Below are 27466 nucleotides of genomic sequence, written 5' to 3' on the forward strand. Positions count from 1 at the left end.
TCACTGTACCTTCTGGGCCTTTCTGACCCTCACAACCCCAGGACCCTTCCATTGGGTTGTTGGGGGTGTGTGCAGCAGAGCTATCCCGAGCAGGGACAGTAAAAAGAGCAGCTCTAAGTCTGTTGGTCTTCCAGGATTTAGGAGAGTAAGGCCTGGGGGTCTTTGGGGGTCTTCTGTGGCTCAAAGGAGAGCCTGGGGAGAGTGCAGGGGAGTGGAGCAGCTACATGGCCCATCTAGCGGGGCTGAGGGTGGGCACAACACAGGAGTTTTTCATCAAGTGCCCAACCAGCAGAGGCTTTGTAGAACCTTCTGCATTACAGGGTGAGGGGTGGCGGCGTGGGGGTTGGGGGGAGGTTCACTTAGTTTAGATTTTGTCACCAAATTCCTCTAGTTTTAAAGATATATTTTGTTATACCTTGACGTGGTTGAAAAATAGCGGGGAGAGCTACAAGGTGAGGATTCAGGTTTAGTGGTGCCAGCCAGAATCAGAGCACTTGGGAGGGTGAGGCAGGATTCGAAGTTTGAAGCCAGCCAACTATGAAGCCAGGCTACACACTGGGTCAGTGTCTCTAAAATAATAAATGAGTAAATAAATAGACAAACAAGGAGGGTGTGGGACATATACGAGGATAATTAGGATGTGGGTTATTAGGTAATAGCTATTCTGTCCAGGCTTGCTTTCTAGATGGGCAGTTAGTCAAGGCAAGAGCTCTTGCCCATAGGAAGCACGGGAATAGGACTTGTCTTCAGGTAGGACCTCAGAGGTGGGGCTGTGGCTTCCAGTTCAGTGTGGCATGGCCACTCTTTCCCCCTCGGGTCTGCTACTTGATGCTGCACTTCTAAGCCTGGCTCCTTTGGCAGCAGCACTTCAGCACTGCCCGAGTGGACAGCTCCGAGACCAGCTGCGCTCTGGGCTTCGGATCTGTCCCTAAAAACCTGGCAGGCTCCTGGCTCGAGGTTTTCAGGAATCATGCAGTTGGAGATCATTTCTGATAAGAAAAGCTCTGCGGAGAGGGGGCGGTGGCGCACTGAGTGCCACTGAAGGGGTCTCTGTACTGTTTAGGAGTTTTAGTTCTCTCCTGGTATCCTCCTGGCATGGCTGATGATAATGGGGAGCCCACAGACGACCTGGTACCCGCCATTCTGGACACTGCCCATCAGTACAACATCCAGGTGAGTTCTCTCATTCTGGAAAATGTCCTTCTTTCTCTTCCCTCTCCTTCCCCTACTCCTCTTCTGGAGTTTCTCACAGTTTGCCCCTATCTTCCTGAAGTTCAGGCAGTCCGGAAACTTGCTCTGTAGACCAGGCTGGCTTCCAACTCAAAGATTCACCTGCCTCTGCCTCCCAAGTGCTGGAATTAAAGGCACGTACCACCATTGCAAGGCTGAGAATTCTGCTTCTCTGCTGCAAGGTTAGCATCGCTGGCTAGGGATGACAGACACATAGCAAGTGTCCCGTACTGGAAGAGGATCTAGCAGGCTGTGCCCATGTTAACTGTTACCATCTTTAATTTGGAGAAAACTAAATAGGGGACGAATGAAAGACTATACAACATCACTTTCTAATATTTACCTTTATTCTTAAATTTTTTTTTCCTGTGTTTACCTCTGTGTGAGTATGTGTAGGTGTCTGCAGAGGCCAGAGGCATTTGATCCTTCTGGAGCTGGTTGTGACTCAACTGATGTGTGCACTGGGAACTCAGGACCTCTGGAAGAACAGCCAGTGCATTTAACCACTGAGCCATCTCTTTGGCTCCTTCACTTTTATTAAGCAGTATAGGCTAGATTAGAGACCCTGATCTTGGATCCTGGGCAGGCAAGAACCAAATGGACCTGCAGACAGAATTCTAGACTCCACTCTGTAGAGCAGAGGACAATGTTGAGCCTCCTCCATAAGCAGGCTCACCTTTGAGTGGAAGGATATGTATATGGCTGTTTTCCTCAAACACATCAATAGAGGAAGTCAGTCCTACTTCTGTGGTGAAGGATGAAAAATGACCGAGAAGCCCCCTCCCCTCGAGGTCACCCCTGGCAGGTTTAACAGATCACGGCACATTTTCCATTGTCAGAGTGTAGGCACACGTCTCATTGTGCTCATGATTGGAGCTGACAGAGATGGACACCTGAACGCCATCCTGCAGCAACCCAGAATGATTCCTGGATACCCTGTCGTGTGACATGGACAAACCTTCACTCTTTGTTTTTGATCTGAAGGGCAGTGACAACCTTTACTGAGCCCATTCTTGCCAGGCACTCCTGAACTCAAGCCCTCCTACAATCCAGGGCTGGGGCATTAAAGCTGTATGTGTTGTACTTCAGAATATTCACCTGACCTGCAACTCCTCTATTTGTGGCAGGTGGCCTTCCATATCCAACCCTACAAGGGCCGGGATGACATCACTGTCCATGACAACATCAAGTACATCATTGACACGTAAGATGGGGGTCTAGAAGGAGGCAGGGACAGAAGGGATGGAGGGCCAGGCCAGGCAGTACAAGGCCGGAATACGTGTGTTCCAAGTTGTTTCCCAGTGAGGGTGCTGGGTTGAGTCAGGTAGCTGACTTTCCAGTCTGGTTCTGGGGCCATAACTGAGTCTTTAGTATCCAAGTGTTCATACATGCTTGTACATATTCACTAAAATACTGTCCAGTGCCCACACATATAGTTATTGTCTCTAGCAAAGTTTCTGACTTGGTACTTATCATCTAGTGGTTGGGAGTGCAGCCCAACCAAGAAGTGAGAAACCACAGTCATCTGTAGTATAAAAAAAAACAAATAAAAACAATAAAAAGCAAAGTGAAGTTTTGTGTTAAGAATGTGCCCCAAAAGGGTCCTTTGAAAGCTAAGCATGAGTGTGAGCTGGTGCCTTCTGTCCCAGCCTTCAAGGAATTACTTTAGAATGGTGATGTGTGCTTCTCTGAGAGGATAGGTTACGTGTCCTGACATGTAAGAAGCTGACTCCTGCTTTCTGTGTGAGCATAGTTTGTTGGTCATCTGTCAGCTTCGAGTGAGAGCCCTCACCAAGGACCAACCTTGTTAGACACTTTGATCTGGGACCTCCCAGCTCCTAGAACTGAGATATAAATGTGGTTGTTAAGCTAAGAGGCATGAGTGAGCCTGATTTAGGCTGGCCTGGAGCTCTTCATGTCGCTGAGTGCGACCCTGAACTCCTGCTCTGAGGCTTCTCAAGTGCTGAGACTACAGGCATGCATCATCAGGCCAGAGGCCCTGGATCCAATAGATTCAATCCTCAACTCCCCCCCCCCCGCCCCCCGCCCCCCAGACAGGGTTTCTCTGTGTAGTCCTGGCTGTCCTGGAACTCACTCTGTAGACCAGGCTGGCCTCAAACTCAGAAATCTGCCTGCCTCTGCCTCCCAAGTGCTGGGATTAAAGGCGTGCGCCACCACCACCCTGCCAATCCCCAACTTTTTTTTTTTTTTTTTTAAGATTTATTTTATTTATTTATGTGAGTACACTAAAGCTGTCTTCAGACACATACCAGAAGAGTGCATCAGATCCCATTACAGATGGTTGTGAGCCACCATGTGGTTGCTGGGAATTGAACTCAGGACCTCTGGAAGAACAGCCAGTGCTCTTAACTACTGAGCCATCTCTCTAGCCCTAATCCCTAACTTTAAAAAAAAATGTTTTATTTATTCTTTATTATATGCATATGTGTGTCTGTGTGTGCCCAGTGGCCAGAAGAGGAAGCTGGAGTTACAGGCATGTTCCAAGTTGCCTAATGTAGGTGCTGGGGACAGAACTCAGATTCTCTGGAGGCACAGCAATTACTTTTAATTTCAAGTCATTTCTCCAGCATAATGGATCTTTTAAAAAGCATATTTAAAGTAACTTTAAAAATCATATTTGCCCTCCCCATTCCTCCTAGATCCATTCCTCATTCCTGCCCCCAGTTTTTAAAAATGTCTGCTCTGGCCAGGCATGCTGGCACATGCCTTTAATCCCAGCAATTAGGAGGTAGAGGGAGATAAATTTCTTAGTTCAGGGTTAGCCTGGTCTATTTAGTGAGCTCCAGGCCACATGAGACCCTGTATCAAATAAAATATTAATGATGATGATGTTAGATCTGCAAAGACCTGGAGAAAGGAGAAAGTTCCAGGCAGAGAGAACTGGCAGATGGTACGTGCTACGATGGGGCAAACTCACATGAAGCTTAACAGAAAGGCCAGTTAGAAGTGGAACCTAAGCCGGGCAGTGGTGGCGCACACCTTTAATCCCAGCACTTGGGAGGCAGAGGCAGGCGGATTTCTGAGTTCGAGGCCAGCCTGGTCTATAGAGTGAGTTCCAGGACAGCCAGGGCTACACAGAGAAACCCTGTCTCGAAAAACCGAAAAAAAAAAAAAAAAAAAAAAAAAAAAAAAAAAAAAAAAAAAAAGAAGTGGAACCTAATGTGTAGTTTAGTAGCAAGACTGAAAATAGGTCAGGTCAGAGCAGAAACAGGAGTCCTTACAGCTCATGGTAAGGAGTGGTCAGATCATCTCCCATAGGAAGGCAGGAATGAAGGCTAAGTTAGACACCAATTAGGAGACTGTTGCTGAAATTCAGATGAAGATGGTGATGGCCAGGCTAGGGAGAAGAAGTTAAGGGATGGCCTTAGGGAAGGGGGCGGGGCTGAGAAGGGAGGCAGGCTAATACTTGAAGGCATAGACTCCTTATGTGACCTGCTGGACCTCAGAGTGTTGTGAGCACAGAAAAAGATCTCCCCTGTGGCTGATCTTACCACAACCAACTCAAGCCTCTTCCTCCTGCTCCTCAGGTATGGCTCCCACGGTGCATTTTACCGTTATAAGAATAGCATGGGCAAGAGTCTCCCACTCTTCTATATCTACGACTCCTATCTGACATCCCCCGAGGCCTGGGCCCACCTCCTGACACAAAACGGGCCTCACTCTGTCCGCAACACTCCCTACGATGGGGTCTTCATAGCTCTGCTCGTGGAGGAGAGCCACACCCACGACATCCTTGCCGCGGGATTCGACGGAATGTATACCTACTTTGCCTCCAATGGCTTCTCCTTTGGCTCCTCCCATCAGAACTGGAAAGCCGTGAAGAACTTCTGTGATACCAACAACCTGCTGTTCATCCCTAGCGTGGGGCCTGGGTACATCGATACCAGCATCCGGCCCTGGAACAACCACAATACTCGAAACAGGGTCAACGGCAAGTACTACGAGACGGCTCTGCAGGCGGCCCTGACTGTGAGGCCCGAGATCGTCTCCATCACCTCCTTCAATGAGTGGCACGAGGGCACACAAATTGAGAAAGCTGTCCCCAAGACGACACCAACTCGCCTGTATCTGGACTACCTGCCTCACCAGCCCAGCCTGTATTTAGAGCTGACCCGCCGCTGGGCAGAGCACTTCATCAAGGAAAAGGAACAATGGCTGATGTGAGGGACCATCGCCCAAACCAACCTCAACAGATCACCAAGCGGTTCAGCTGAGGATGCAGGTGCGCTCACTAGTTCCAAGTAGCACCTGGGAGCTTGCGGGAGGATCAGCTAGCTCACACAGAACAGAGCCTGGCACTTGGACTGGCAGTGCTGGGAAGCGAGGCATGATGAAGCAGGAGGGGGGCAAGTGGCTGCAACGGCTTAAGGAAGCTCCGTGTCCCTCAGCTTTCCGCTGTGGAGTCGTGCAAGCCCCTGTGCTTAGAAGGGTCTCAGGGTTCTAAGCTAGCACGCACTTACTTCCTTTGGACAGCCACCTTCCCACATCTTGCTGAACCCAGGGAGCCATGTCAGACACTTCTAAGAGGACTTTTAGGTCCTTCCAGTAGACTCCTGTGCCCCATTATCAGGAACATTGAGCTCATTACTAAGCACCTACTGTCAGGTCCTGGGGAATTTGAGCAAGGTTTCCTTCCCAAAGCTGACGGGATCCTGCTTTTGATGTAACCGGGTAGCTAGCACCTCAGCTGTTTTTGCTCTTTGCAGCTACACCCAGGCCTGGGAATTCAGCTATTTTTTTCCTCCAAGATAATACCTCTGTGCTCCAGAGCCTTTCACAGATGAACATGTAGCTGCAGAGGGGACTAGGTCACTCCTTTCAGCTGTCTAGGCCAGGAAGGCCACTTTCAGTGCTACTGTGATTTATATTAAATATGAAGTGGTGTTTGCCAGTACACATTCCTCGTGCAGCCCTCATAAATGCTGACCTCTAGGTCAGTCTGTGACAAATCAGTGTATGGCTAGGCGGGCTGGCTGGCTTCAGCACAATGGAGATGGATCTGCTTAAAAGACTAGTTTACATAAGATTTCTAGGAAGTTAACAAGCCAGTGCTTACTTACAAATAAACTAATGCTACTAAGAAGGATCCTTGTTAAAAGTAAGACCCGATGAATATTTCCAGCAAGATTGTTGGAACCTACAGGACTGGTTTACAGGCTAAAGCTGAGCCATAACTCTGGGAAATGGATGCAGATGGAGGATGGCATGGAATAGCAGTCACTTCAAGGACAACCAACCCAGTCACTGACACTAAACCCACCTGGCTGAGGCCCTACCTTGTAGCTTAGTTGAAAGGGCTGAATTTAACCAGTGGTAATTTTATTCCACGAACATATCCTGTGGATATAGCAAGGCAGCAGGAAGGAGCAGGCGTCCTCAGTGAAACTTAGCTCAGATTCCCTGAAGGCCAATCTACGTCAACAGCCATAATGCATAAATATCTTCACCAAGGAATCAGAGAAATAAACCATTTACAACTGTTTGTAGAAGCAATATTTAATAACCAAAAAAAACCCAGTTCAAATACCCCAAAATAATTATGTAAATACTTGGTAGACATATGAACAAGGACAAAAGGCTTCTGCATAAACAATGAAACTAAATAAATTAAACATAGAACTATATCAATAAATAAGAAAGTCACTGGCTGAAAACAGTCAAGATTTTATTTTTCTTGGGATTCCTAGAATAATTTCCCTCAAATAACCACTCCCCTGTACCCAGAAAGCTTTGGCCTGGGCTCCTAGACTTTGCTGCATTGGTCTTAAGACTTCTAGACTGCATTAGTGCTTCCAGCTAGTTTGACAGCAAATGTCACTGTTCCCCAGAAAGCAGCTCTTAGTGCATTCTAATTCTGTACAAGTTACTTAACTTAAAGGGGGGGGGGAGGGGAGTTGAGAAGGGGCACTTAAAATAATAAGGCCACTCTAAGAATGTTCTTCCTCCATTTAATTCATGGTTGACATATGAATCTACAGAGTAAATATAACCTTCCCCTGGGTGCAAGGCTCAACCTTGCAGCTTCTGGCTGGCATACAGGATTCAGAGCCAAGGATGCTGCCTAAAAAGCTAGGCTACAGATGCACCTCCAGGAACCTCAGCCAATGAGGCTTTGCCAACCAGTAGAAGATACATAGTATCTAGCATGGTCTTGGGTCCTCCCAAGTTTTAGGAACAGGATCCCGGTGAAGGTAGCAGCCCGTATTTCTGTTGGAGGATGGCTGTAGTGTTTTCCAGGGCACTGAGGAAGACAGAAGATAAGAGTTTGACTTCTCAGGGCACCGAGCCTATCTGAGTAGCCTCTTATGATTACTGTCCCACTGTTCAACAAATCCTAAAAAGCCAGCAAATTTAGTCCCGCCCACTTACTACCTTTCTGTTGTCGCTCTTAGTGACCCCAACCAATGCAAAATGGTAATGAAAATAAGTACTTTTTTTGGTCAAGTTTTTGTTGTTTCTGATTTCAAGACAGGGTTTCTATGTGTAGCCCTGGCTGTCCTGGAACTGTTTTACAGACCAGGCTGGCTTCAAACTCACAAGAGATCTGCCTGCCTCTGCCTCCCGAGTGCTGAGATTAAAGGCACACATTAACACCGCTTGGTGAAAAATCTGTCTGTACTCTAAAGCTTCTCCTTTCTCCAACCTCCCTCACATGCCCCAGTGGTACAAGAAAGATACTTACCAGCCTGGGCGAATAATGCCAAACTTTCCAGGAACAGATAAGTCAACCACAGTAGAGCCGAGGCGACACTCAGGGCTCTGACTATCCCCAATTGGTCCTCCATCAATGACAAGAGACAAATGAGGCCAGAGGTCTTGGAACTCCTGTAAAGAAGGAAAGGAAGGGCACGGCTGTATTATTACCCTGAATACATGGTTCACATTTAAATTGTGGCATCTTCTTTTAAGCAGTGGAGAAACCTCTTAGTTATGGTCAGCTAAGGGCAAGGGCACAATTAACACCCAGGATCCCATATGTACCAAGTCTGAAGCCCCCTTAAGTATGCACTCTAAGTTACAGTTTCATAAAGAAAACCTTAATGTAATAGAAGGAAATCCCAAGTACTGCAGGGGCTGAGGAGGCCTAGGTGTAAAAAGTGGCATGCTGAGTATGAGCCCGGTCTTTCCGTACCTGTGTGATGCATACACATTACTTCATTCAGGCCCCTAAAGCAAAGCTCTAGCAACCTGATCCTAAACTTCAGTGAAGTTAAGATCAGAGCATGGAGAAGAAACTAGGGTGGACTATGCAAACACATGCCACCAGCACTCAGTCCCTGGGCTGTGGGGTGTACTGTTAACAGAGCTAGATTCCTTCTGCTCCCCCCCCCCCCCCCCCCAGTTAGGCCAGGGTCTTGGTGATAGGGGAATCATAAATACCAACTACAAATCAAACAATGACTGTGCTGGTCAAGGGTTGTTGACAAGGTAAGAACTTACTCCTCCCTCCTGGAAGATCCCCACCCGGACGTACAATGTATAGCTACAAAGAGCAAATAAAACAGACCCTGCATTTCCAAGACCCCAGGTCTGGCACAGAAAAGCCCATCACTTTACTGCACCTAAGGTGAGTGCTATAAGAACAGAGCGAAGTTCCTTTGCCTGTGCATCTGTTCTAAACCACACAGGCAACACAGGATTACAACGATCTCGTCTCAGGCCTTCCTGGCAAGCAAAAGTAAAGGAATAAGGTCAGGAGTCAAAAATTAGGTGAGGCCAGGTGTGCTCCAAAAGATCCAAAAATAGGGAGGCCTGAGGATCCTAATTTTGAGTTCCAGGCCAGCCTGTGATACAGAGTGGACCCCATCTCAAACAGAAACATGCCCCCTCCAAAAGGAAAGAGGTCAGAAAGAACTGGCAAGAAGTTGGGACTGTCTTTTAATGGCCATGTGACAGAACAGTGAACTAATGTTTTAAAACCCCAAATTCTTCTCAGAGCACTGTTGTCAAATCTCTGACAACTACTTCCCTCACAAAGCTGTCTTTATTTCCAATAATCTGTTCTTTTTCTTTGAGACAGGGTCTCTCCATGAAGTCCAGAAACTTATTCTGTAAACCAGGGGGCCTGGAACTCAGGCTGCTTCTGTCTGCTGAGTGCTGGGATTAAAGATGTTCACCTCCACCCCAGCAGCTTTTCTAGTATTATAGATACAAAAAATACACCTGCTCCCCCTTGGCCTATCAAGATAAAACAATTCCAACATAAGAGCACTGGCTGCTCTTACAGAGGACCAAGGTTCAATTCCTAGTACGTACACAGCAGCTCATAATTGTGTGCAAGTCCATGTTCGAGAGCTCTGACACCATCATCCAGACATACATGCAAGCAAAACACCAATGTACATAAAATAAAAATAAATCATTAAAAAAACTAAGTGTCCCAAAATAACTCAGGCTGACTTTGAGATTTTCTTACCTTAGCCTCTTTGTCCTGGCATTACAAGAGCACTACCTGCTCCCTTCCAAGATTCTTGCCTCTGGATGCCCTCCTCTAACCAACACCAAATTGGTAACCCTCTCACCTATGCACCAAAGGCCCAAATTTCTGCCAGGCAAATCCCTTTAGTGTCAGCCCTGTTGGTTTTGAGGAAACAGCAGTTTAACCTGCTGGGGCCAATTCTCACCTCAACACTCAGAGAACTGGTCTGGGAGCTGAGGTTGGCACTAGTGAGTGCAAGTGGTCCCCCAAACATCTGGGCCAAGTCCAGCATGAAGGCGTGGTCAGGAATCCGGATGCCGACAAGCTGTGAAGCAAGAGGAAGAGAGAATGTGAGGAAGGCATCACGGGCTTGAAGGAGGCTGGTTTAGAGTGCAGAAAAAGCTCAAATCTGACTCACAGGAGTAAAGGGATTCAGGTCTTTGTTGAGCTCCTCTGAGCGTTCCATCACCAGGGTCACAGGTCCTGGGAGCAGGTCCTCCAGGAGCTCCCTAGGTACTCTCACCTGACAATACCTGCAGGCAAAGGAACACATGTTCACTCCAAATCACCCTAATGGACCTTTCCTGGACTTAAGGCGGCTTCTGGAGAGGGTTCCTTTGCATGTATAACGAACAAAATCTACCTCTCTACGTCCTCTTCCTCGGGGCTCTGGCATTAGACTCAACAGAGTACCCCGGGCTTGCTTTCTACACGCCTGTCTTGAGGACAAAACCACTGCGCCGTGACACATGAATACAACCTCAATCTGTCTTATCTGGAAGACATTACTCCGAAACGGGCCTCCCCTCCGTACATCACAAGAACACTAAGAAGAGTGTCGTGCTCGCCTAACTCAGCGTTTCGACCCACCGTCTAGAGCGGATCCTGGCAAGCGTTAAGCGTTCCCAACAAATTTCCAGTTCCGGATTCCTCGATGAGCCAGGACAAGCCCCTCCCGCGCTCGGCGCCTCAGTCTCCCAAGGCTGTCACCGGAAACCCCTCCCGCGGTGCCGCCCCCAGCGGGGCCGGGTCGGGGCAGCCTCACCTGTAGACGTCGGCCACGCGGCCCAGGCACACGGCCAGCGGCTTGGCCTCGCTGCGGCCTTTGAGGCGATACACGCAGCTCAGGGCCGCCGAGCAGCTCGCCGAACAGGCCAGACCATACAGCGTGTCAGTTGGGACCGCCACCACGGCGCCGGCGCGCAGCTCGGCCACGGCGGCCCGCAGCGCCTCGGTCCAACCGGAGCGCTCGGGGCTGACGGCCTCGCTCTCCGGAAGCCGCAACAGCCGGGCCCCTGGCAGCGCCGGAGCGGGCGCGGGAGGGCGTAGAAGACGACAGCCACGGCCAGAGCCCGCTGGCCCGTCGCTCAGCCCCATGCCGGCAGCCACCGCGGCCCTCAGCCCCGCACAGGGACGCGCAGTAGACATCCGTCCAGACCCGCTTCCGGGAGGAAGTGACGCACGAACTCAACTTCCGATCCGCGAGGCTCGGCCCCGCCTTCGCGCCGGGCAGCTTAAAGGGACCGCGACTCCCAGGCGATTTGAAGGAGAACGGTGGGGACGGGGCGGGGCTCGACTTAGCGGAATCCTCGCGCGGCGCAGGGGCAGGGGAGGACTGCAGAGGGTTGGTGGGCGGGTGGCACGGGCGGCGATGGAGTGGGGTCCCGGCGCAGGCTGGTCACGGGGGTGAGAGCGGGCCCGTGGGGCGGTGGGTTGGGGCCGCGACCTCGCGCCGCCCAGCGCCGGCCCTGACGCCGTCTCTCTCCCGGGCAGGGAGGCTGCCGGCGTGGACCGTGGGAAGGCGGGGCTGGGGCTCGGCGGGAGGCCACCCCCGCAGCCGCCCCGAGATGAACGCGCCCAGCAGCTGCTGGACGCCGTGGAACAGCGGCAGCGGCAGCTCCTGGACACCATCGCCGCCTGCGAGGAGATGTTGCGGCAGCTGGGCCGCCGGCGCCCGGAACCGGCTGGTGGCGGGGTCAGTGCCCACTCCCGGCTGGGCCTGGGGAGGTGGAGTTTTCCCACTGACTGCACTGGCCCAGCTCGTCCCCCACCCCTCGCCCCAAAGGAGGCAGGTGGAAGAGTATTCCCCACCGCTTTACACGTAACTTCCTTTGATCTGAGCGAGGTTTTGAAAATAGTATAGTACTGTCGAGACGCCATGTGGCCTTATTCTTGCGGGGCCTAACTTAAGGCCTTTCCTCCGGGCTCATTTTTCCCCCCTCTTTCTGTTCCAACTAGAACGGGTCAGCCAAGTCTGGAGCGCCGCCCCAGCCATCTGTATCCGCCAGAGGTGGCCTTCCAAAGGATGCTGGCGATGGAGCTGCGGAGTCTTGATCATTCCCTAGCCGGGCACCCTGACTTCTGTCCCTTTCCAGGGCCGATGGCTGGACTCTGACCAACTCCCTTCACTAAAAGGGGCCAGTCTTCACTGGCAGTTGCTGGTACTCGGCCCTCAGCCTGGGATGGCAACTCTACTAGCAGCTGGGTTCACTCCCACGTCATCCAGGCTGAAGGCAGTACTGTGCTTTGAAATGTAGCCAACGAACATCCAGTCTTGAGTACTCGGATTCGGGAAGGCCAGCAGTGGCCAGAGTGGTCTGGCCTGCTTTGGGGGGTTCTAGGTGGTATTACATGTTCATTTCATGCTTTGGGAGCTCTCAGCCCCACAAAACACTTCAGCAGAGTCTTGATTAAAAGGAAACCTGCAGACCCCCAGTGACTGACCTTTCCTTTATGTCCCTCCAAGACTTGATGGCTGGGAGTGGGAAGAGAGTGTCAACCAGGGACAGGGATGGGAAGTAATGCCACAGATACTACCAGATTTAAATAAGCATTTAATTAAGATTTCATTAGTATTTAATATTGCTTTTTCAATTCCAAAAAGTTAAATTTTCACTTCATAGCAGATATTTTAAAGTACAATATTAAGTTTATACAAAATGAGCAATTAAGCAAACACCATTATTTCACATTCTTCAAAAATACAAATTCGTATTTATTCTTTTGGGGGTTGGAGGTTTCTTCCTTTGGAAGTACTGAACCTGTAAGGTTTTCATATCGCTCAGTTGAAGTCCGTTGTTCCCATGTTTTACATTTAAAATAATCCAATACCTTTACATAATTCAAATAAGACTATTTGGGACTTAAAAACTTGTCACCAAGACCACTGGCCAATAATTAGTTTGTGTTAGAAAAGAGAAGAGTTTGTGGCCTTTTCTGGCTAGATCTCAGCCAAACAACCAGAAAAGCCTGTTTTCCAGCCACCTTCCCCACACTGGGACAAGGGGGAGCTCGAAGGAAAAGGGAATGGCTTTCTGGAACTCCAACCTCAGTGACATTTTCTCTCCAGAGCACAACAAAAGATGCAAACTGTTGACTCAGACAGCCCTTGGGGAGCCTGAGAACACCCAAGCAAGGCTGGGCAAGCCCCTGACTTGGCACCTCGAGGACCATGAGGATATTGCAATAAACACCCTAGATTTTGGTGGAAAAAAAGTTTTATGAAAACATTTCCTGTAAAAATAAGTAGAAATTGCATTGAATTGAGAAAGTGACATGACATTATCACCTATTTTTGTCCCAGTAGGCCACCACCCAAAGAGCAGTGTATGGTTTTTAAACGCCAGTTCTAGAAAAAGTTTGTACTATAATATACCTTGACAGATCCAATTTAACTTGCATTTTCAATGCGGACTGAGAAGCCCTCATGCCACCAGAAGAGTGAGAAATGCCCAGGCCAATGACCAACTTCCCCAAGAGCAGGGGCATCAGAAACAAGACCCTTTTATCTTTGCCCCAAGATATGCAAGAAACAGACCAGACAGACCAATCAGAAATATGTATAATCCAGTTTTGTGGCTCATCCCCTTCTGCCTCAAATAAGAGATGGATAATTTCCCATCTATATCACAGCAAAACCACTTGCAAACTTCATCTGTGAAAATCTTGCTTTGGCTGAAGTATATTTAAAATGCCTCTACAGCTGGGAATTTAAGAGTTAAGTGGGAGCTGGTGAGGGAGGTTATTAGCGGCTTTAAAAATGGACTTGATGAAGCATGGAAGTCATTCTGCTTTTGAACCAACAGAGGTGGTGCAGAGAGCAACACAGAGATGGCTTGTATTGCCTGCCCCTGCTGACATATTTCTGATTGGGGGTGTAAAAAAAAAGCTGTAAGTGTACAATAGTAGTGCAGTTCCACAAATCAATAGTCTCAGTGACACTGGAGAAACCTTTCCCTTCAATGGATGTGATTACAAATATGAAAGTCTAAGGTGCCAGGTTTCTACCTAGGAACAACTGACCCTTCCTTTCAGGAATCATTTTGTCTTGGGGAAGAGGGGAAAGAGAACAGGGGGACGGAGAAGCAGTGAAAAGGGGCCTCAACAGTCAGAAGAAAACAGCTGCAGCAGTTCCTCGGAGGGCCTGAGGGGGGCGCCCCGGACACACGGGGAAGGCTTGCATAGATTGAGCAGCTGCTGACATGCTAATAATGTTCCCTATGGCCAGCTTCAGCACAGGGCTGATGGAGGGGAAGGCCAGGCCAGGCCAGGCCAGGCCAGGGCCACGTGGGATAGCGACTGTCAAGCTATGCACATATTGCACCCAAGTAAGTGCTCTTCGTTTTACACCTCAACTTTTATTCTGAGCAAAAAATAAAACTTTGTGGAAAGTATATATTTGTATATATACATACACAACAGAAATTGCAGCAATTGGGTTAAAGATAAAGTAACCTAAAGTGCTTTTTATTTTATTATTTCTTTAAAATATTAATATGAGGTTCTGCAAATTTGTCCCTCTGGACACATTCAGCATCATCCAATGCCTCAGGAAAACCTCAGGCACCTCCATTACCCCATCAGCCCACTGCCTTGACCTGGAAAACAACCTTTTCCCATCTAGAGACTCTCCGAAAGGGAAGGGAAGCCCTGCTGCCTTCTACCTAGAGGGCTCTCCACATCTCAAGGCCTCTCCTTGGTGCTATACCATCATCTTCTGAATTGGACTATAGACAATAGATGACAGTACTCATGTGGCCAAACTAGTGCTGCCCCATGAGGTTGGTCAGACCCTGTCAAGGACACTGAGCTATCTTCCCTTAGCCTTACCCTCCTGCCTGGGAAGGACCACATTTATAAGGCAGTTTGGTGGGACCAAGATTACCTGACCACCTCCTATGTCCAGCAGCCCTGCTGCTGACTAGTCTCTTGGAAGAGGCTAAACTGGAGATGCTGGTGGTAACCCAAGTATGGTCTACAAGGTGACAGTGGTGACAGCTACCATAGAAGGAAAGGCTTCTATCGACCTGCCAGAATTCACTCTTCTTGGCCTTACCCTAAAGTCATTCCCTGGAGAAACCACTCTCTCCATGGAGGGTCTTTCTGGCTCTAGTTTAGCCAGGAGGCTCCCTCTTCTTCAAGGTCCTTGGCATTAGAGGCTGGGCTTGTGGAAGGATGGGGGAAGGAATGCTGGTACAGCATGGCAGAAGTATCTGTCTACCCTGTTTCACACACTGGCTCTCCACAGCCACGGACTGCAAGCAAAGCCCTCACTTTCCAAAAGCTCTTTGGATCTGAAAGTCTCATGTTCTAAAACCACTAACTCCATCACCTAGAAACACTTCAGCCTCAACACTGCTCAACTGCTTCCTCACCACCCCAACGACCTAGGAATGAACCTTTAAGTGCACAGCCCTAGCTAACCAAGAAGCCATATTTAAGCCATTAAAACCTTCTATAGCTCCTCCCTAGGCTCCTGTTTCCTATGTCAGCTCCCAGCAAACCAGACTCCCAGGTCATCATGGGCAGAGTAAATGGGAGGGCTATTACTATCCCTTGATATAAGCTCACCTTGGGGTCTCATTCACTGCTCTCCTCAGAAGTTATAAAGAAAAGAGTGATGGCCCAAGTGCAAAGTTTCCTGTGAGTGCAAGTCCTAGACACAGCCAAGGACAACCTAACCCAAGCAGCTGGTTCTCCAGAAGGACTAACCACTGTGCCAACAGAGGGCTCTTCCTACCTTGTGGATTTCTGCCGAGGTCTATGCTTGCCCAAACCCATCAACCTTTTTTGGAGGAGAAGGAGTGTAGAACATTAGAAATTCACACTCCTGGTCCAGTCCTGGAATGGGAGATCATCTGCTTGTACCCGTGCCATTTCTCCTCAATACTGCTCCCATGATCCTCTTGGCCAATTGTCCCTAAATATCTTGCCTGAAGACAAGGGTCGCCATTCTAGCTGGCTCTGAGGAAAGGCCCAGACTGCAGAAGGGCAACCTACACAGCTCTCTGGCTGTCCTGTTTGGGCACTGGGCCCTGCTCCTTACAGGAGGCAGAGGCCTCCTCCAGTCTACAGACCCAGCTACCTTCTGAGCTTGCCAAGCACCAATGGCCACAGTAAATAGCAAAAGGGCAGCCACACCCCCATTCTCCTATAGATTGTACTTAGGTTTGAAGAGGCAATAACCTGGAGCCAAAGGCAAGGGGATGGGTATAATTCTATACACTAATAAAAAAAAATCCTGTAACACAACTCAACAAAACATTCCAAATGAGGTAAACTGACTGCAAGCTTCAGGCTTTTTGGTGGAAGGGGAATTTTTTGTTTTACCCTGAGTAGAATATCATCATTTTTTAGGTTTTTATTCCTTTTTGTTTAGAGATCACATCCTCCTTTGCACTGTATGAGGCTGTATGCAAATCTAAGAGACGTGAGAGATGCAGATGGGGGAGGATAACCAAAGCCTGGCTAGAACTGGGTACCAGAAGAACTGGGTACCAGAATGCCTGCCGACCACCTGCTGCCTCATCCAACTCCCTTAAATCTGTACCTTCTCTGGAAAAGCAGCCCTTCTGCTCTGAGAAAACAAACATCATTGAAGGCAGGCAGACCCTAGCAGCCACTGGCCATAAGCCTCTCATTCACTTTAGGATAAAACAGGGCACTTCCTTAGGAGAGATGAACTCCAAGCCTCAAGCACTGACAAGCACTGAGAAATGGAAAGAGCCAAGGCGAGACCATGGCTGTGCTAGAGCTAGCTCTAACACATTATCAACAGAGTTGTCAACAACTGCCTCAGGGCCCTGTAGAACCACATCTTCACTATGGCCAGGAGGCCTGCAGCTGCCCACTAGGATTGAGCAGGATACAGGGCAGGCCCCTCTGCATCTACTCCAAGCTCCACAGAAACCAATCGCCAACAACGAAGCAACTCACCGTCTAACCCACGGTTCTCAACTGCCCTACCCGCTTTCACAGAGCGGTGGCCTGGCCCTCCAGGTGTTGCCTCAGATTAAAAAGACACAGAAGAGAAGCAACACCCAGCACAGTGAACTCTCCTGCCCAATCCACAATGACCCCAGTGCAAATGATGGGCAGTACCAAATTGATGGAAACCACAGCCTTTCATTTAGAACTTTTATGCATACAAGTGACCTTAATTTCCAAGTTCACATAACAACAAGCAAAAGTGACGTACAGTGCAGCCAGACACTTCACTTATAACTTAGCTTTTTTTTTTCTTTTTTTTCTTTCTTTTGTTTTTTTTTTTTTTGTTTTTTGTTTTTTGTTTTTCCTCCAAAGATCAGTTCCTTAAAATGGATGTTCCTGGTATATGAGTAAAGAAAATACGTCTGAAAGGTGAGGCTTTCAGATGGCAGATTTCTTCATCCTTCCAATTTCTGACCCCATGATGGCAGCATCACACCCGGTACTTCCCGCTCGCCCTGTTCCTGGAGGGGTGCGCACAGGCCCTTCCCCTGGAGAAGCTGCTGGCCAGGCTCTTTCCTCTACCCCTGCAGTAGTGCTTCACTGTGAACCGGACTGGACGGGGTGTCCAGGCTCTGGAGGGACAGGAACTCTGACACATCCATGGCACTTAACATTTCGAAGGGTCTGAGGAGCCTCAGCCTGTCTGCTTTGCTCACAGGAAGAGGGTCCGGTGAAGGAGGATGAGGGGGGGGCAGGAATGAGGGAGAAGTCTAGGGTGGCAGTTGCAGGCTGGGCCCATCAGGAGGCTGGGGGTTCGGCTCTGGAGGGGGTGGGGAAGAACATCCCTTTCTCCGGCCGGCCGCCCGCTCCTTCGCAGAGTCCCGGCACGCACACTGACACTGACAGGCCTCCTCTTGTTTGATGATGATCACAGGAACACTGAGGCCAATCTGCTGAACAGAGCTCCCTGTGAGAGAGGCGAGAGAGACTGCTCTTCAAGTGGCCAGGAATAGGCATGAGGGGCTGGGGAGAAAGGACTGGGGAAAACTGAATGCTGGGAGGCAGGCACGACAGGCAGGAAAGACACTAGGCTGTGGGCTTTGCTGTGCTTTAAATTGGTCCAGGTTCTTTCTCAGGGAAAAAGCCTGTGAGGAATCTCCCATTAGAAGAGCCACCCACACAATCTAGATGCACCCCGTCCGTCCCTTTCTGCCACATCTGTGCAGCCACAGCAGATGCCACCCTTTTCCTCTTCATCCTCTGGGCTCTTCCTTTTGCTTAAACAGTTGCCCTCATCTTTCAAGGACTAGCTGGCTCCCTGCTCTCTTCCTGCCCCAGGTGGTGGTCCCTGTGGGTTGTGCAAGTGACTAACTACTGGCAGGCAGTACTGAGCCCCAGGCACATGCACACAGCATTGCGGCTTGCATTCTATACCCCTCTCTGCATGGCATAGGACCTACCAGACCCCAGCTCCTTAGGACATGGAACATCTCTGTGTGGCTCATGTTTGTCATGTAGGAGATGCCCAGTGATCTCCTACCTAGCCAGCCTATTCGTATCCACTCTCATTTCGCCCTCATGTGTGTCACGCACACATAGGCTCTGTGCTCAGCCAGGTTCTGTGTACAACAGGGCTGAAGGCTAGTAAGAGGACGCAGAGCAGAAACAGGGTGGTCAGAGGGCTCCTGACAAGTTCATTATGACCTTTGGGAGTCAATGAATCTTTTGGGCCCCCAATGTTTTCCAAGGCAAGGTTTCTCTGTGTAGCCCTGATTGTCCAGGAAATCACTCTGTAGACCAGGGTGGCCTCAAACTCACAGAGATCCTCCTGCCTCTGCCTCCACAGTGCTGGGATTAAAGGCACATGCCACCACTGCCCGGCCCCCCTTAATTATTTCAGTTAGCTGACACTGCAGGATTTTACTAGACTGACTTAGAAGTCACTGTGCAGCTCAGGCTAACCTGGAACTCGAGAGCTGAATTCTCTCATCATCCTAGCCTTGGCCCCACAATGCCGGCAGTGCAGGCATGCACCGCCACGCCTGGTTCTGGGTTTAATACATTAAAAAAAAAAGTTTCAAGTGAAAGTTCTGGCTGGGGATACAGCTCTGTGATAGAGGGCTTGACTCGCATGTGTGAGTTTCTGGGTTCGATCCTCAGAGCTAGTGAAAAAGAAAAGGAGCACTCAGGCGGAGCTGAGCCTCTTCCAGCCGTTTCTGACCCAGCTGCTGCTGCTGCCTACTGTAATTAGACAAGATCCCCGTGAGTCCACTGCCCTCTTTACCGTTAACTGTGATTTAACCTTCTCCTCCTGGTTCTGCTTACAAGCTCTATCCAAGGGGAAACCCTTGGACCACCTAAAGGATGGAGTCCATGTTTTCACCAGCAGCACACTGGCTCACCACGAGAACATGGGCTACTCAGTGAACTACGGAATGTCACCTTAAAAATGTAACAAGTGAAGCAAGGTCAGAGAGGCCAGAGAACTTCTTTTAAAGCTAATGCGGATTCCATACCTGTGCTACTGGCTACTGGTACTGCAGTGGTGAAGTACACCTGCTCCACTTTTGATGCTTGCTGCTGAGGGAGACACAACACAACACAATCACACTGACGGCCACTTCAATAGGGCAGCCTTCCCAGGCTCCAAAGCCCCCAGCTATAGTGCTTACCCGGGAAGACAGAAACCCTCAGTGTCCCCGCTTCTTGTTTGTACACTGGTTGAGGTCACTGCCCTGTTTGGCATTCCATGCTGACATTATAGCTAGCTTTGTTCCCGTTGCTTCGCTGCCTCCCAGCTGCCTAGTCCAGTGGACTGTATGTGTCCAGAGACCCCCTTCAAGGTTGCTTTTCTCAGGTGATGCCCTTCTCAGAGGGAGGTCTGGGCTCGTCTTAAAGTCCACCCTGATTCTCCCGTGAAAGCTATAATGTTCCTTTTTCCACCCTAGGGTCTAGAGTGCTCACCCAGGACAGCATAAGGCTATATCATGAGAACACAGTACTCAGGACAGTCCCACTGTGGGTCTTGGGACTTGGCTAAACCAGATTCATGTCCAGTGATTTGGACTTTGTCATTTGTTTTTGTTTTGTCTTTTGAGGTAAGTTCTCACTATGTAACCCAGGCTTGCCAAGAACTTCTCATACACCTGCCTCTACCGCCCAAGCTGAGATCATAGTCAAGTGACTTCACTTATTAGAGCCATGGTTTCCTATGAAGGCTGGGGTGAGGGAGAGCCTCTCAAAGGACTCCGAAGATGAATGACAGCGTGCACAACACTCAGCTTACAGCAGTCAGTAGCTATCAGCCTCTGTATTGTTACCATCAAGACCATAAATTGTGCACAGGCATACAGTACTCAGGGGGCTAAGGCTAGAAGCTCAAGGCCAACCCTGGCTACACAGCGAGTGTGAGATCAGACCTAATGCAAGATACTATCTCAAAAAATTAAACAAAGCAAAAACAAACAAACAAACAAAAAACGCCCAAACAAACCAACCTGTATTAGAATTCTACTTTACTTCCTATTATATTAAAGGGTTTCTAGGGGCTGGAGAGCTGGCTCTGCACTTAGGAGCATTGGTTGTTCTTCCAGAGGAACAGAGTTCAATTCCCAGCACCTACATGGCAGCCTCTATCTAGTCCCAGACCTCCACAGGCGCTGAACACATGTGGTATACAGACGTACATGTAAGTACAACACCCATTCACATAAAAAAATTAATATTCTTCTAGTCTTGTCTTAAAGGGGCATCCTTTTTTGTTTATTTGTTTTTGAGACAGGGTTTCTCTGTGTAGCCCTGGCTGTCCTAGAACTTTAACTAGCTCTGTAGACCAGGCTGGCCTTGACCTCACAGAGATCTACCTACTTCTGCCCCCAAGTACTGAGATTAAAGTCATGCACCATCTCCTGGCTCTAGGCGCTCCCTCCCCATCCCCCCCCCCCCCACTTCTCTCTCTTCCTATCATACTTTAAAGTATAACAAAATGTGCTGGACAAGTCTGGGAAGAATCTGATTTCCGGTAAGACAGAACTATAAAGTGAACCGATGCAAGGCTGCAGAGCAAGCTCAGTAGTGGAGCAGCTGCACTGGCTTCGTCCCCACCACAGGGATAGAAAAGGAAAGACAGAGGTACAAGTGCTTGGTCCTCCCTACCACCCTTTCCTTTTGGGCTGGGATGAACACATAGGTTCTGGCTTTATAAGCCAGGCTGGCCTTGAACTTACTTCTGCCCATATGTCCTAAGCAAAGGGATTAGAGGCATGAGGCCCACATTTAAATATATGTAAATGAGTCACATGAGAAAAGAATGACATTTGTTTTGACAGCTGCCCAAGGGCAGCTCCAGAAAAACAATAAAGACTCTAAGCAGTAGACTGGGACAGAATACTGGAAAGGCTATTCCAATGACCCCCGACCACCCAACAGGCAAACAAGATGTCTCCACAGGTGGCTGCCCGGCCATTTCCAAATTGTGGTTCAGAGGCTCAGGGCCCTCACATGGAAACACAGATCTGGGGACAGCCTGCCTATTTCAAACCTCAGCTTTATCTTGTATGGGCCAGTAACCCTATTATGGCTTCTGAAGGCACCAGGCTGGCATGGGGTGGACAGACATACAGAAAACATGTTCACATACAAAAATTAAAAAAGATCTGAAAAAAAATTAAAAAGCACTAGTAAGATAGCTTAACAGAGGGAGGCCTGGTAGCCCAGCACTCTAGGAGGCAGAGGCAGGCAGTTTTCTGTGAGTTTAACACCAGCCTGGTCTACAGAGTGATTTCTGGGGCAGCCAGGGCTCTGTAAAGAGACCCTATCTCAAAAAAAAAAAAAAAAAAAAAAAAAAAAAACTAGCAGGTACAGATAACTGGCATCAACAAACGTCACCCAGGAACCCAAGAACTGTCCTCCACACACATACCATGTTCCTCCTCAAAGAGAGTGCATAGTTAGCCCTTTTACGTACAATAAGAGCTCCACAGAAGGAGTCTGCTTTGTTTTGCTTTATTGCTGGTATTATCGGGCTTTTTACCTGTTGGTAATATTAATATTTTAATCTCCTTACTTGATGGGCATCTTAAAATAAATCATCCTTTTCAGTTTCCTGTATCCTCCAACATAGAATCTGGCAACTAGGCTCTCAAAACACAAGGACACAATGACCAAGTCATTTCCAGAGTCATCAAGAACAAATGCATTCTTAGCAAAGTACCCTGGGCCCTGGACTGCTCGGCGGTGGGCCTAGCTCAGCACGAGACTAGTGTGGCGATGCGTGGGGCTGATCGCTCTAAAGAAGAGTCCAATCTTCTGATGGTATAAGGCAAGTGCTGTGATCTGCTACTGCTGATCCAAATCCACTGCTCTCCTGGGACCCGTGCTACCCTCAGGCTGGGCACGCCAGTGTGGCACTACGTGATATGATTAGCTTCAGAGGGAATATTCCTTAGGTAAACTTCAAGGTTGTTTTTCTCTGTCTTTATCTTAGATACATCCATTCCCCTGGGTCTGCAATACTTTACTGGGGAGAATGGCGACAAGGATACACATTTCAAGGCAGACACGCTAGCCATTTCCCTTTTGAAATAAAAGACTGATTAATGGCTGGGGATATACTCAGTGGTACAGCACTTGCCTAGCATGTGTGAAGCTCTAGTTTCAATTCCTAGTACTGCTGGAAGGAAGGAAGGAAGGAAGGAAGGAGGGAGGGAGGGAGGGAGGGAGGGAGGGAGGGAGGGAGAGAGAGAGAGAGAGAGAGAGAGAGAGAGAGAGAGAGAGAGAGAGAGAGAGAGAGAAGGGAGGCAGGGAGGGAGAAAGGGAGGGAGTGAAGAAGGGAGGGCCATGTCCTCTATATGCATGTCACCCCACTTGGTGTGCTTACGAGTAATACTTACAATTTGTTCTTGGTTTTGTGGTGAACTGGTGGCACCGTTCAATATCCACTGTAAGTTCTGCTCTCCCATGACTAGGCTGGACTGCAGGATTGCCGTGTTAGGAGTTGGGGTGATGGTTATGGTGGGATTATTAGTTAGGACAGAGTTGGCACCCAGGGGCAGAGTCTGGACCATAGCAGGCAGGGGCTCAGTAGTACTTTGTGGTGGGGCTGGTGCTGCCACGGTTGACGCCACTGTTGCCGCTGATGCAGGAGCCCCGGCAACAACAGAAAGTCCTGGTACGATGGTCTGGGGTGGTGCCTGGGGGTGCGGAAGAAACTCTGGATGATTAGCAGCAAACTGTGTGCAGTGGGGAACAGGCACTTCTGGAGGTTGTAAGAGAGCAGGGGGGCTGCCAAATGCAGCTGGCTGGGAACCGGGTCCTAGGGAGGGAGCAGTTGGAGGTGCGGACGGAGCTGTGGCTGGTAGCAGAGGCTGGGGTGGCTCGGAGATGCCAGGCTGCAGTACGAGTGGAAGAGATAAAGATGCGGAATTTCCTGCAGGCGGTGGGACGTCACTGATAGACTCTGCATCGCCATTAAAACTGTCAATCAAGGCAGCTGTCAAGGAAAAGAAGAAACATTGGTGGGTCTCATCCGCTCGTGAACAAAGCAGCACACTAGAAGGAGAAAAGCCCACAGCTACTGCAGTTTTCTTAAAGCTAACAAGAGACTGAAAAGGAGACCTTCCTTGAGTGTCACAGTGTTGGAAACGGGTGGATAGAAAAGTGAAACACACCTGTCTGCAGAGGGTCATCCTGAATCGCAGGGTCGTCGGAATTCTGGAACATTGATTCAAAGATGATTGCTGGTGAAATTGTGCTGAGGTCCTGGTCCTGTGTCTGACAGGGAGAGAGCTGTGAGATTGGCCATCCTGACAAAGTCCTCTGCTGAAGAACACATGCAAGTAGGGGAACCAGAATGACCTTCTGATAGGATTCCTGCCTCTAGCTTTTTTGTAAATCCTGGACTGGGCCAGGGCCCTGCACTCTTTGGGCAAACCTCCACTCCCAATCCACATGCCCAGTACTCATTTCTTTTTTAATTCTGAGACAGGATCTCATTAAATTGCTCAAGCTGGTTGAACTAATTGCTCCTACTGCCTTGGTCTTTGTGCACTGGGACTGCAGGTGTGAGCCATCACGGCCAGCATTTATCTGTGTTTCCACCTTCCGTGAAGAACACATTTCCCTGAAACTGAGACATGAAGGATCGGTGGCTCTGACCTGCAGGCTGATGCCCAGTCTTTGTATAAAGCTCTGCTGGAATGCAGACATGTACACAGAGATGCCATTTTCACTATACGTCAGCAGGGCCAAGTAGCTGTGACAGGGACTGGGGGCTCCACAAAGCCTGAAATATTTACCCTAAAGCATTTAAGAGGAGGGGATTTGGGGGTGGGAGGAGGCTTGGGAGTAGGGTACACCCTGGATCCATGTGGTGCTATCAGTTATTTATAACTCTAGTTCTGGGGGATTCAACACCCTCTTCTGGCCTCCATGGGCTATAGCCATGCAGTGTGCAAGTAAAACACTCATGTACACAAAAATAAACCTAAATCGTATAAACCCTGTTTTAAAAGACCAAATCCTACAAACGAGACTGTAGTCTGTACATTATTGCTGTAATCTGTATCAGGGAAACTCATGTTAATTACATATTGCTGTAATCTGTATCAGGGAAACTCATGTTAATTACATATTGCTGTAATCTGTATCAGGGAAACTCATGTTAATTACATATTGCTGTAATCTGTATCAGGGAAACTCATGTTAATTACATATTGCTGTAATCTGTATCAGGGAAACTCATGTTAATTACATATTGCTGTAATCTGTATCAGGGAAACTCATGTTAATTACATATTGCTGTAATCTGTATCAGGGAAACTCATGTTAATTACATATTGCTGTAATCTGTATCAGGGAAACTCATGTTAATTAAGCCAAAGTGATTCCTTCTTTAAAAAGAGAATGAAACTCATGCTAGGGCTTAAGTCCCATAAAGCTTAGGCCACTGAGGTCAGATGAAGCCACCAGAGTGAGGTCTAACACTGGCTGCTACCTGGCTTCAGAAAGAGGGAAGAGGCTAGGCATGGCAGCACAAGCCTTTAACTCAAGCACTTGGGGAGCACAGATGGGTGATTCTTTGTCAGTTCCAGGCTAGCCTGTGCTAAAAATCAAAAAAGGGAAGGAAAAAGACCAGGACATTCAAACTCAACCTTCCTGGCAGAAAGGCCACCACTAAAGCATGCATCTATCACCCAGGACACAAGTTTTCAACAAGGAGACAGAAAGGTCAAAGCCAGCCCAAGTTTAAGGCTAGTCTGGGCTACATGTGGAGGATCTTGACCCCCCTAAATAAAGGAATGAGGTTAAGGGTTTAGTCTGTAACATGCTTGTCATGAAAGCAGAGGGCCTGAGTTTGTGGGGTGCACATACCCCCATAAAATGAATGAATAAATACAAGCATGATAACAATAAAGGCAGACACAGAGGTACATGCCTGCATTCCCAGCACTGGGGAGGCAGAGACAGGAGGAGTCCTGGGGCTGGCTGACCAGCCAGTCTAGTCATGATGGTGAGCTCTGGGTTCAATAAGAGACTGTGTCCCAACAACTAAAGTAGAGAGCAATGGAGGAAGGCACCTGATAATGGCCCCCTGACCTTCACCCGAATCAGAGAGGTCAATCGCATGCCTGCACACACAGGAACACACACATACAGCCTGTCAACTTTGGGCTTCCAGAGCTGTGAGTCAAAGTAAATATCTCATTTGTAAAACTGTGTTATTACATTGTCAGCAACAGAAAACAGACTGACATAATTAATTCCCTACAGTCTGTCCATCTGATGCAGTAGTGACATATTATCGTCTAAGGTTGTTAGTATGACATTCTAATGTGTCACAGTAAGAAGTCAAACCAACCTAAAAACCTCAGTGACAAAAATCTGTGAAAACCTTATACTTAACAAATGCCATAGGCTAAAGGCATTTAAGAACCTGGAGAGACGGCTCAGTGGTTAAGAGCACACACTGGCCGGGCAGTGGTGGCTCACGCCTTTAGTCCCAGCACTTGGGAGGCAGAGGCAGGTGGATTTCTGAGTTCGAGGCCAGCTGGTCTACAGAGTAAGTTCCAGGACAACCAGGGGCTACACAGAGAAACCCTGTCTCAAAAAACCAAAAAAAAAAAAAAAAAAAAAAAAAAAAAAGAGCACACACTGCTCTTGCAGAACTCAGTCCCCAGTACACAACCATCTGGATCTCCAACTTCAGAGGAATGCCTCTGGCTTCCACAGGTATCTGCACATACCTCATGCCCGTCTCCATCCTACACAATTTAACAAAATGAGAGAAAGTTTTGATTCTCCTATCTCCAGTCCACTTCCATCTCAGAATTCTATGTGGCAATAAAAGTCCGGAAAAGCAAGAGAAACTAGGGTGACAGCAGGTAGGAACAGCTGTGACACCCTGGAGTGGATGTGCCCAAGTTGTCTAAAGGCTTCAGTCAAATGCATCCTGAAACAGGGGAAGCCAGGGTTCCCAGAGTTAAGTTGTGGTTAAAATAAAGGTGTTTGTTTGTTTGTTTGTTTGTCTGTTTGTTTGTTGAGACAGGGTTTCTCTGTGAATCCCTGGCTATCCTGGAACTCACTCTGTAGACCAGGCTAGCCTTGAACTCAGAATTTTGCCTGTCTCTGCCTCCAAAGTGCTAAAATCAAAGGTGTGCACCATCACTGTCCAGCTAAAATAAAGATTTTATGTGAACTGCAAATAAAAGTAATTGAAAGTGATCCATCCAGGCATGGTGGCTCTTGCCTGTCATTACAGGATCCTGGAGGCTGAGGCTAAGGCTGAGCAGTACTGTAAACACTGGCCTGGGCTACAGAGGGAGATCCTGTCACAAAAGAACAAACTTAAAAATGAGAGGGAGAGAAGGGCTGGAGAGATGGCTCAGCGATTAAGAGCACTGACGACTCTTTCAGAGGACCTGAGTTCAATTCCCAGCAACCACATGGTGGCTCACAACCATCTGTAATGGGATTTGATGCCCTCTTCTGATGTCTCTGAAGAGAGTGACAGTATACTCAAATTTATAAAAAATAAATAGATCTTTAAAAAAAATGAGGCAGGGGAAGGAAGACAAATCTGAGGGTGGCTCAGTGGGTGAAGGAGCTTGCCACACAAGTGTGAAGACCTGAGTCTGAATATGCAGAAGACAGAGAAGGCTGCAGAGAGCAGCATGAGCCCACGAGATGCTAGCTTTTCACAGCCAGAGAGACAGGAGACTGAATCCCAGCTCAGGGACTAGCAAGCATGATGGAAACACAACAAAGGGACCCCGCCTCAAAACAACACAGGGTGAGCACCAACATCACAGACAGTGCTCTGACCTCGGCACAGTGGCACCAAGTGTTCTAAGAGATCTCAGGGGTGAGATCGGCGAATGAGGGAGGTGGGGGCGGAGGGGCAGAGGGAGCAAGAGCTCTGTATAAGAAGGGGTTTGTGGCTCAAGCCTGTAATTCCAGAACTCTGACAGGAGGATCCCTGTGAGTGTGATGCCAGCATGGACTGACTATAGAGCCAGATCCTGTTTCAAAGAAGGTACTGTATTATAAATCAAGTTTTTTGTTCTTTTCTTCTTTCCAGAGAGGACTTCT

General features: G+C 48.6%; 4 protein-coding genes across 5 annotated transcripts in view; 2 read left to right on the forward strand and 2 right to left on the reverse strand.

Moving 5' to 3' along the window:
* The window catches only part of Maneal (mannosidase endo-alpha like), a 7779-nt gene extending 872 nt beyond the window's left edge, over positions 1 to 6907 (forward strand). Inside the window, exons 2-4 of one of the 2 annotated variants that reach the window (XM_034501993.2) lie at positions 1064 to 1173; positions 2358 to 2434; positions 4779 to 6907. In XM_034501993.2, the coding sequence (XP_034357884.1) occupies positions 1064 to 1173; positions 2358 to 2434; positions 4779 to 5415 (824 nt within the window). In that variant the 3' untranslated portion in view covers positions 5416 to 6907. The remainder of the gene's footprint in view (positions 1 to 1063; positions 1174 to 2357; positions 2435 to 4778) is intronic. The other variant, XM_076934232.1, reaches the window with a different exon arrangement.
* Yrdc (yrdC N6-threonylcarbamoyltransferase domain containing) lies at positions 6730 to 11235 on the reverse strand. Its single transcript, XM_034501995.2, has 5 exons — positions 10716 to 11235; positions 10089 to 10203; positions 9876 to 9995; positions 7934 to 8076; positions 6730 to 7492 (listed from the first exon to the last, which is right to left on the reverse strand). The coding sequence occupies exons 1-5, from the start codon at positions 11096 to 11098 to the stop codon at positions 7420 to 7422; spliced, it is 834 nt and encodes a 277-aa protein (XP_034357886.1). The 5' UTR covers positions 11099 to 11235; the 3' UTR covers positions 6730 to 7419.
* On the forward strand, positions 11233 to 12385 carry C5H1orf122 (chromosome 5 C1orf122 homolog). The gene is made up of 3 exons (XM_076934233.1): positions 11233 to 11356; positions 11444 to 11645; positions 11909 to 12385. Exons 1-3 carry the CDS (start codon positions 11322 to 11324, stop codon positions 12002 to 12004), a joined length of 333 nt encoding a protein of 110 aa, XP_076790348.1. The 5' UTR covers positions 11233 to 11321; the 3' UTR covers positions 12005 to 12385.
* Positions 12386 to 12487: 102 nt separating this feature from the next.
* Positions 12488 to 27466, reverse strand: part of Mtf1 (metal regulatory transcription factor 1) — a 45937-nt gene continuing 30958 nt past the window's right edge. Inside the window, 6 exon segments of the mRNA XM_034501990.2 lie at positions 12488 to 17556; positions 17558 to 17652; positions 17655 to 17846; positions 19396 to 19459; positions 22771 to 23369; positions 23548 to 23650. Coding sequence (XP_034357881.2) covers positions 17458 to 17556; positions 17558 to 17652; positions 17655 to 17846; positions 19396 to 19459; positions 22771 to 23369; positions 23548 to 23650 — 1152 coding nt within the window. The 3' untranslated portion in view covers positions 12488 to 17457.

Source organism: Arvicanthis niloticus, chromosome 5 (assembly GCF_011762505.2).
Source record: "Arvicanthis niloticus isolate mArvNil1 chromosome 5, mArvNil1.pat.X, whole genome shotgun sequence".
Classification (NCBI taxonomy): Eukaryota; Metazoa; Chordata; class Mammalia; order Rodentia; family Muridae; genus Arvicanthis; species Arvicanthis niloticus.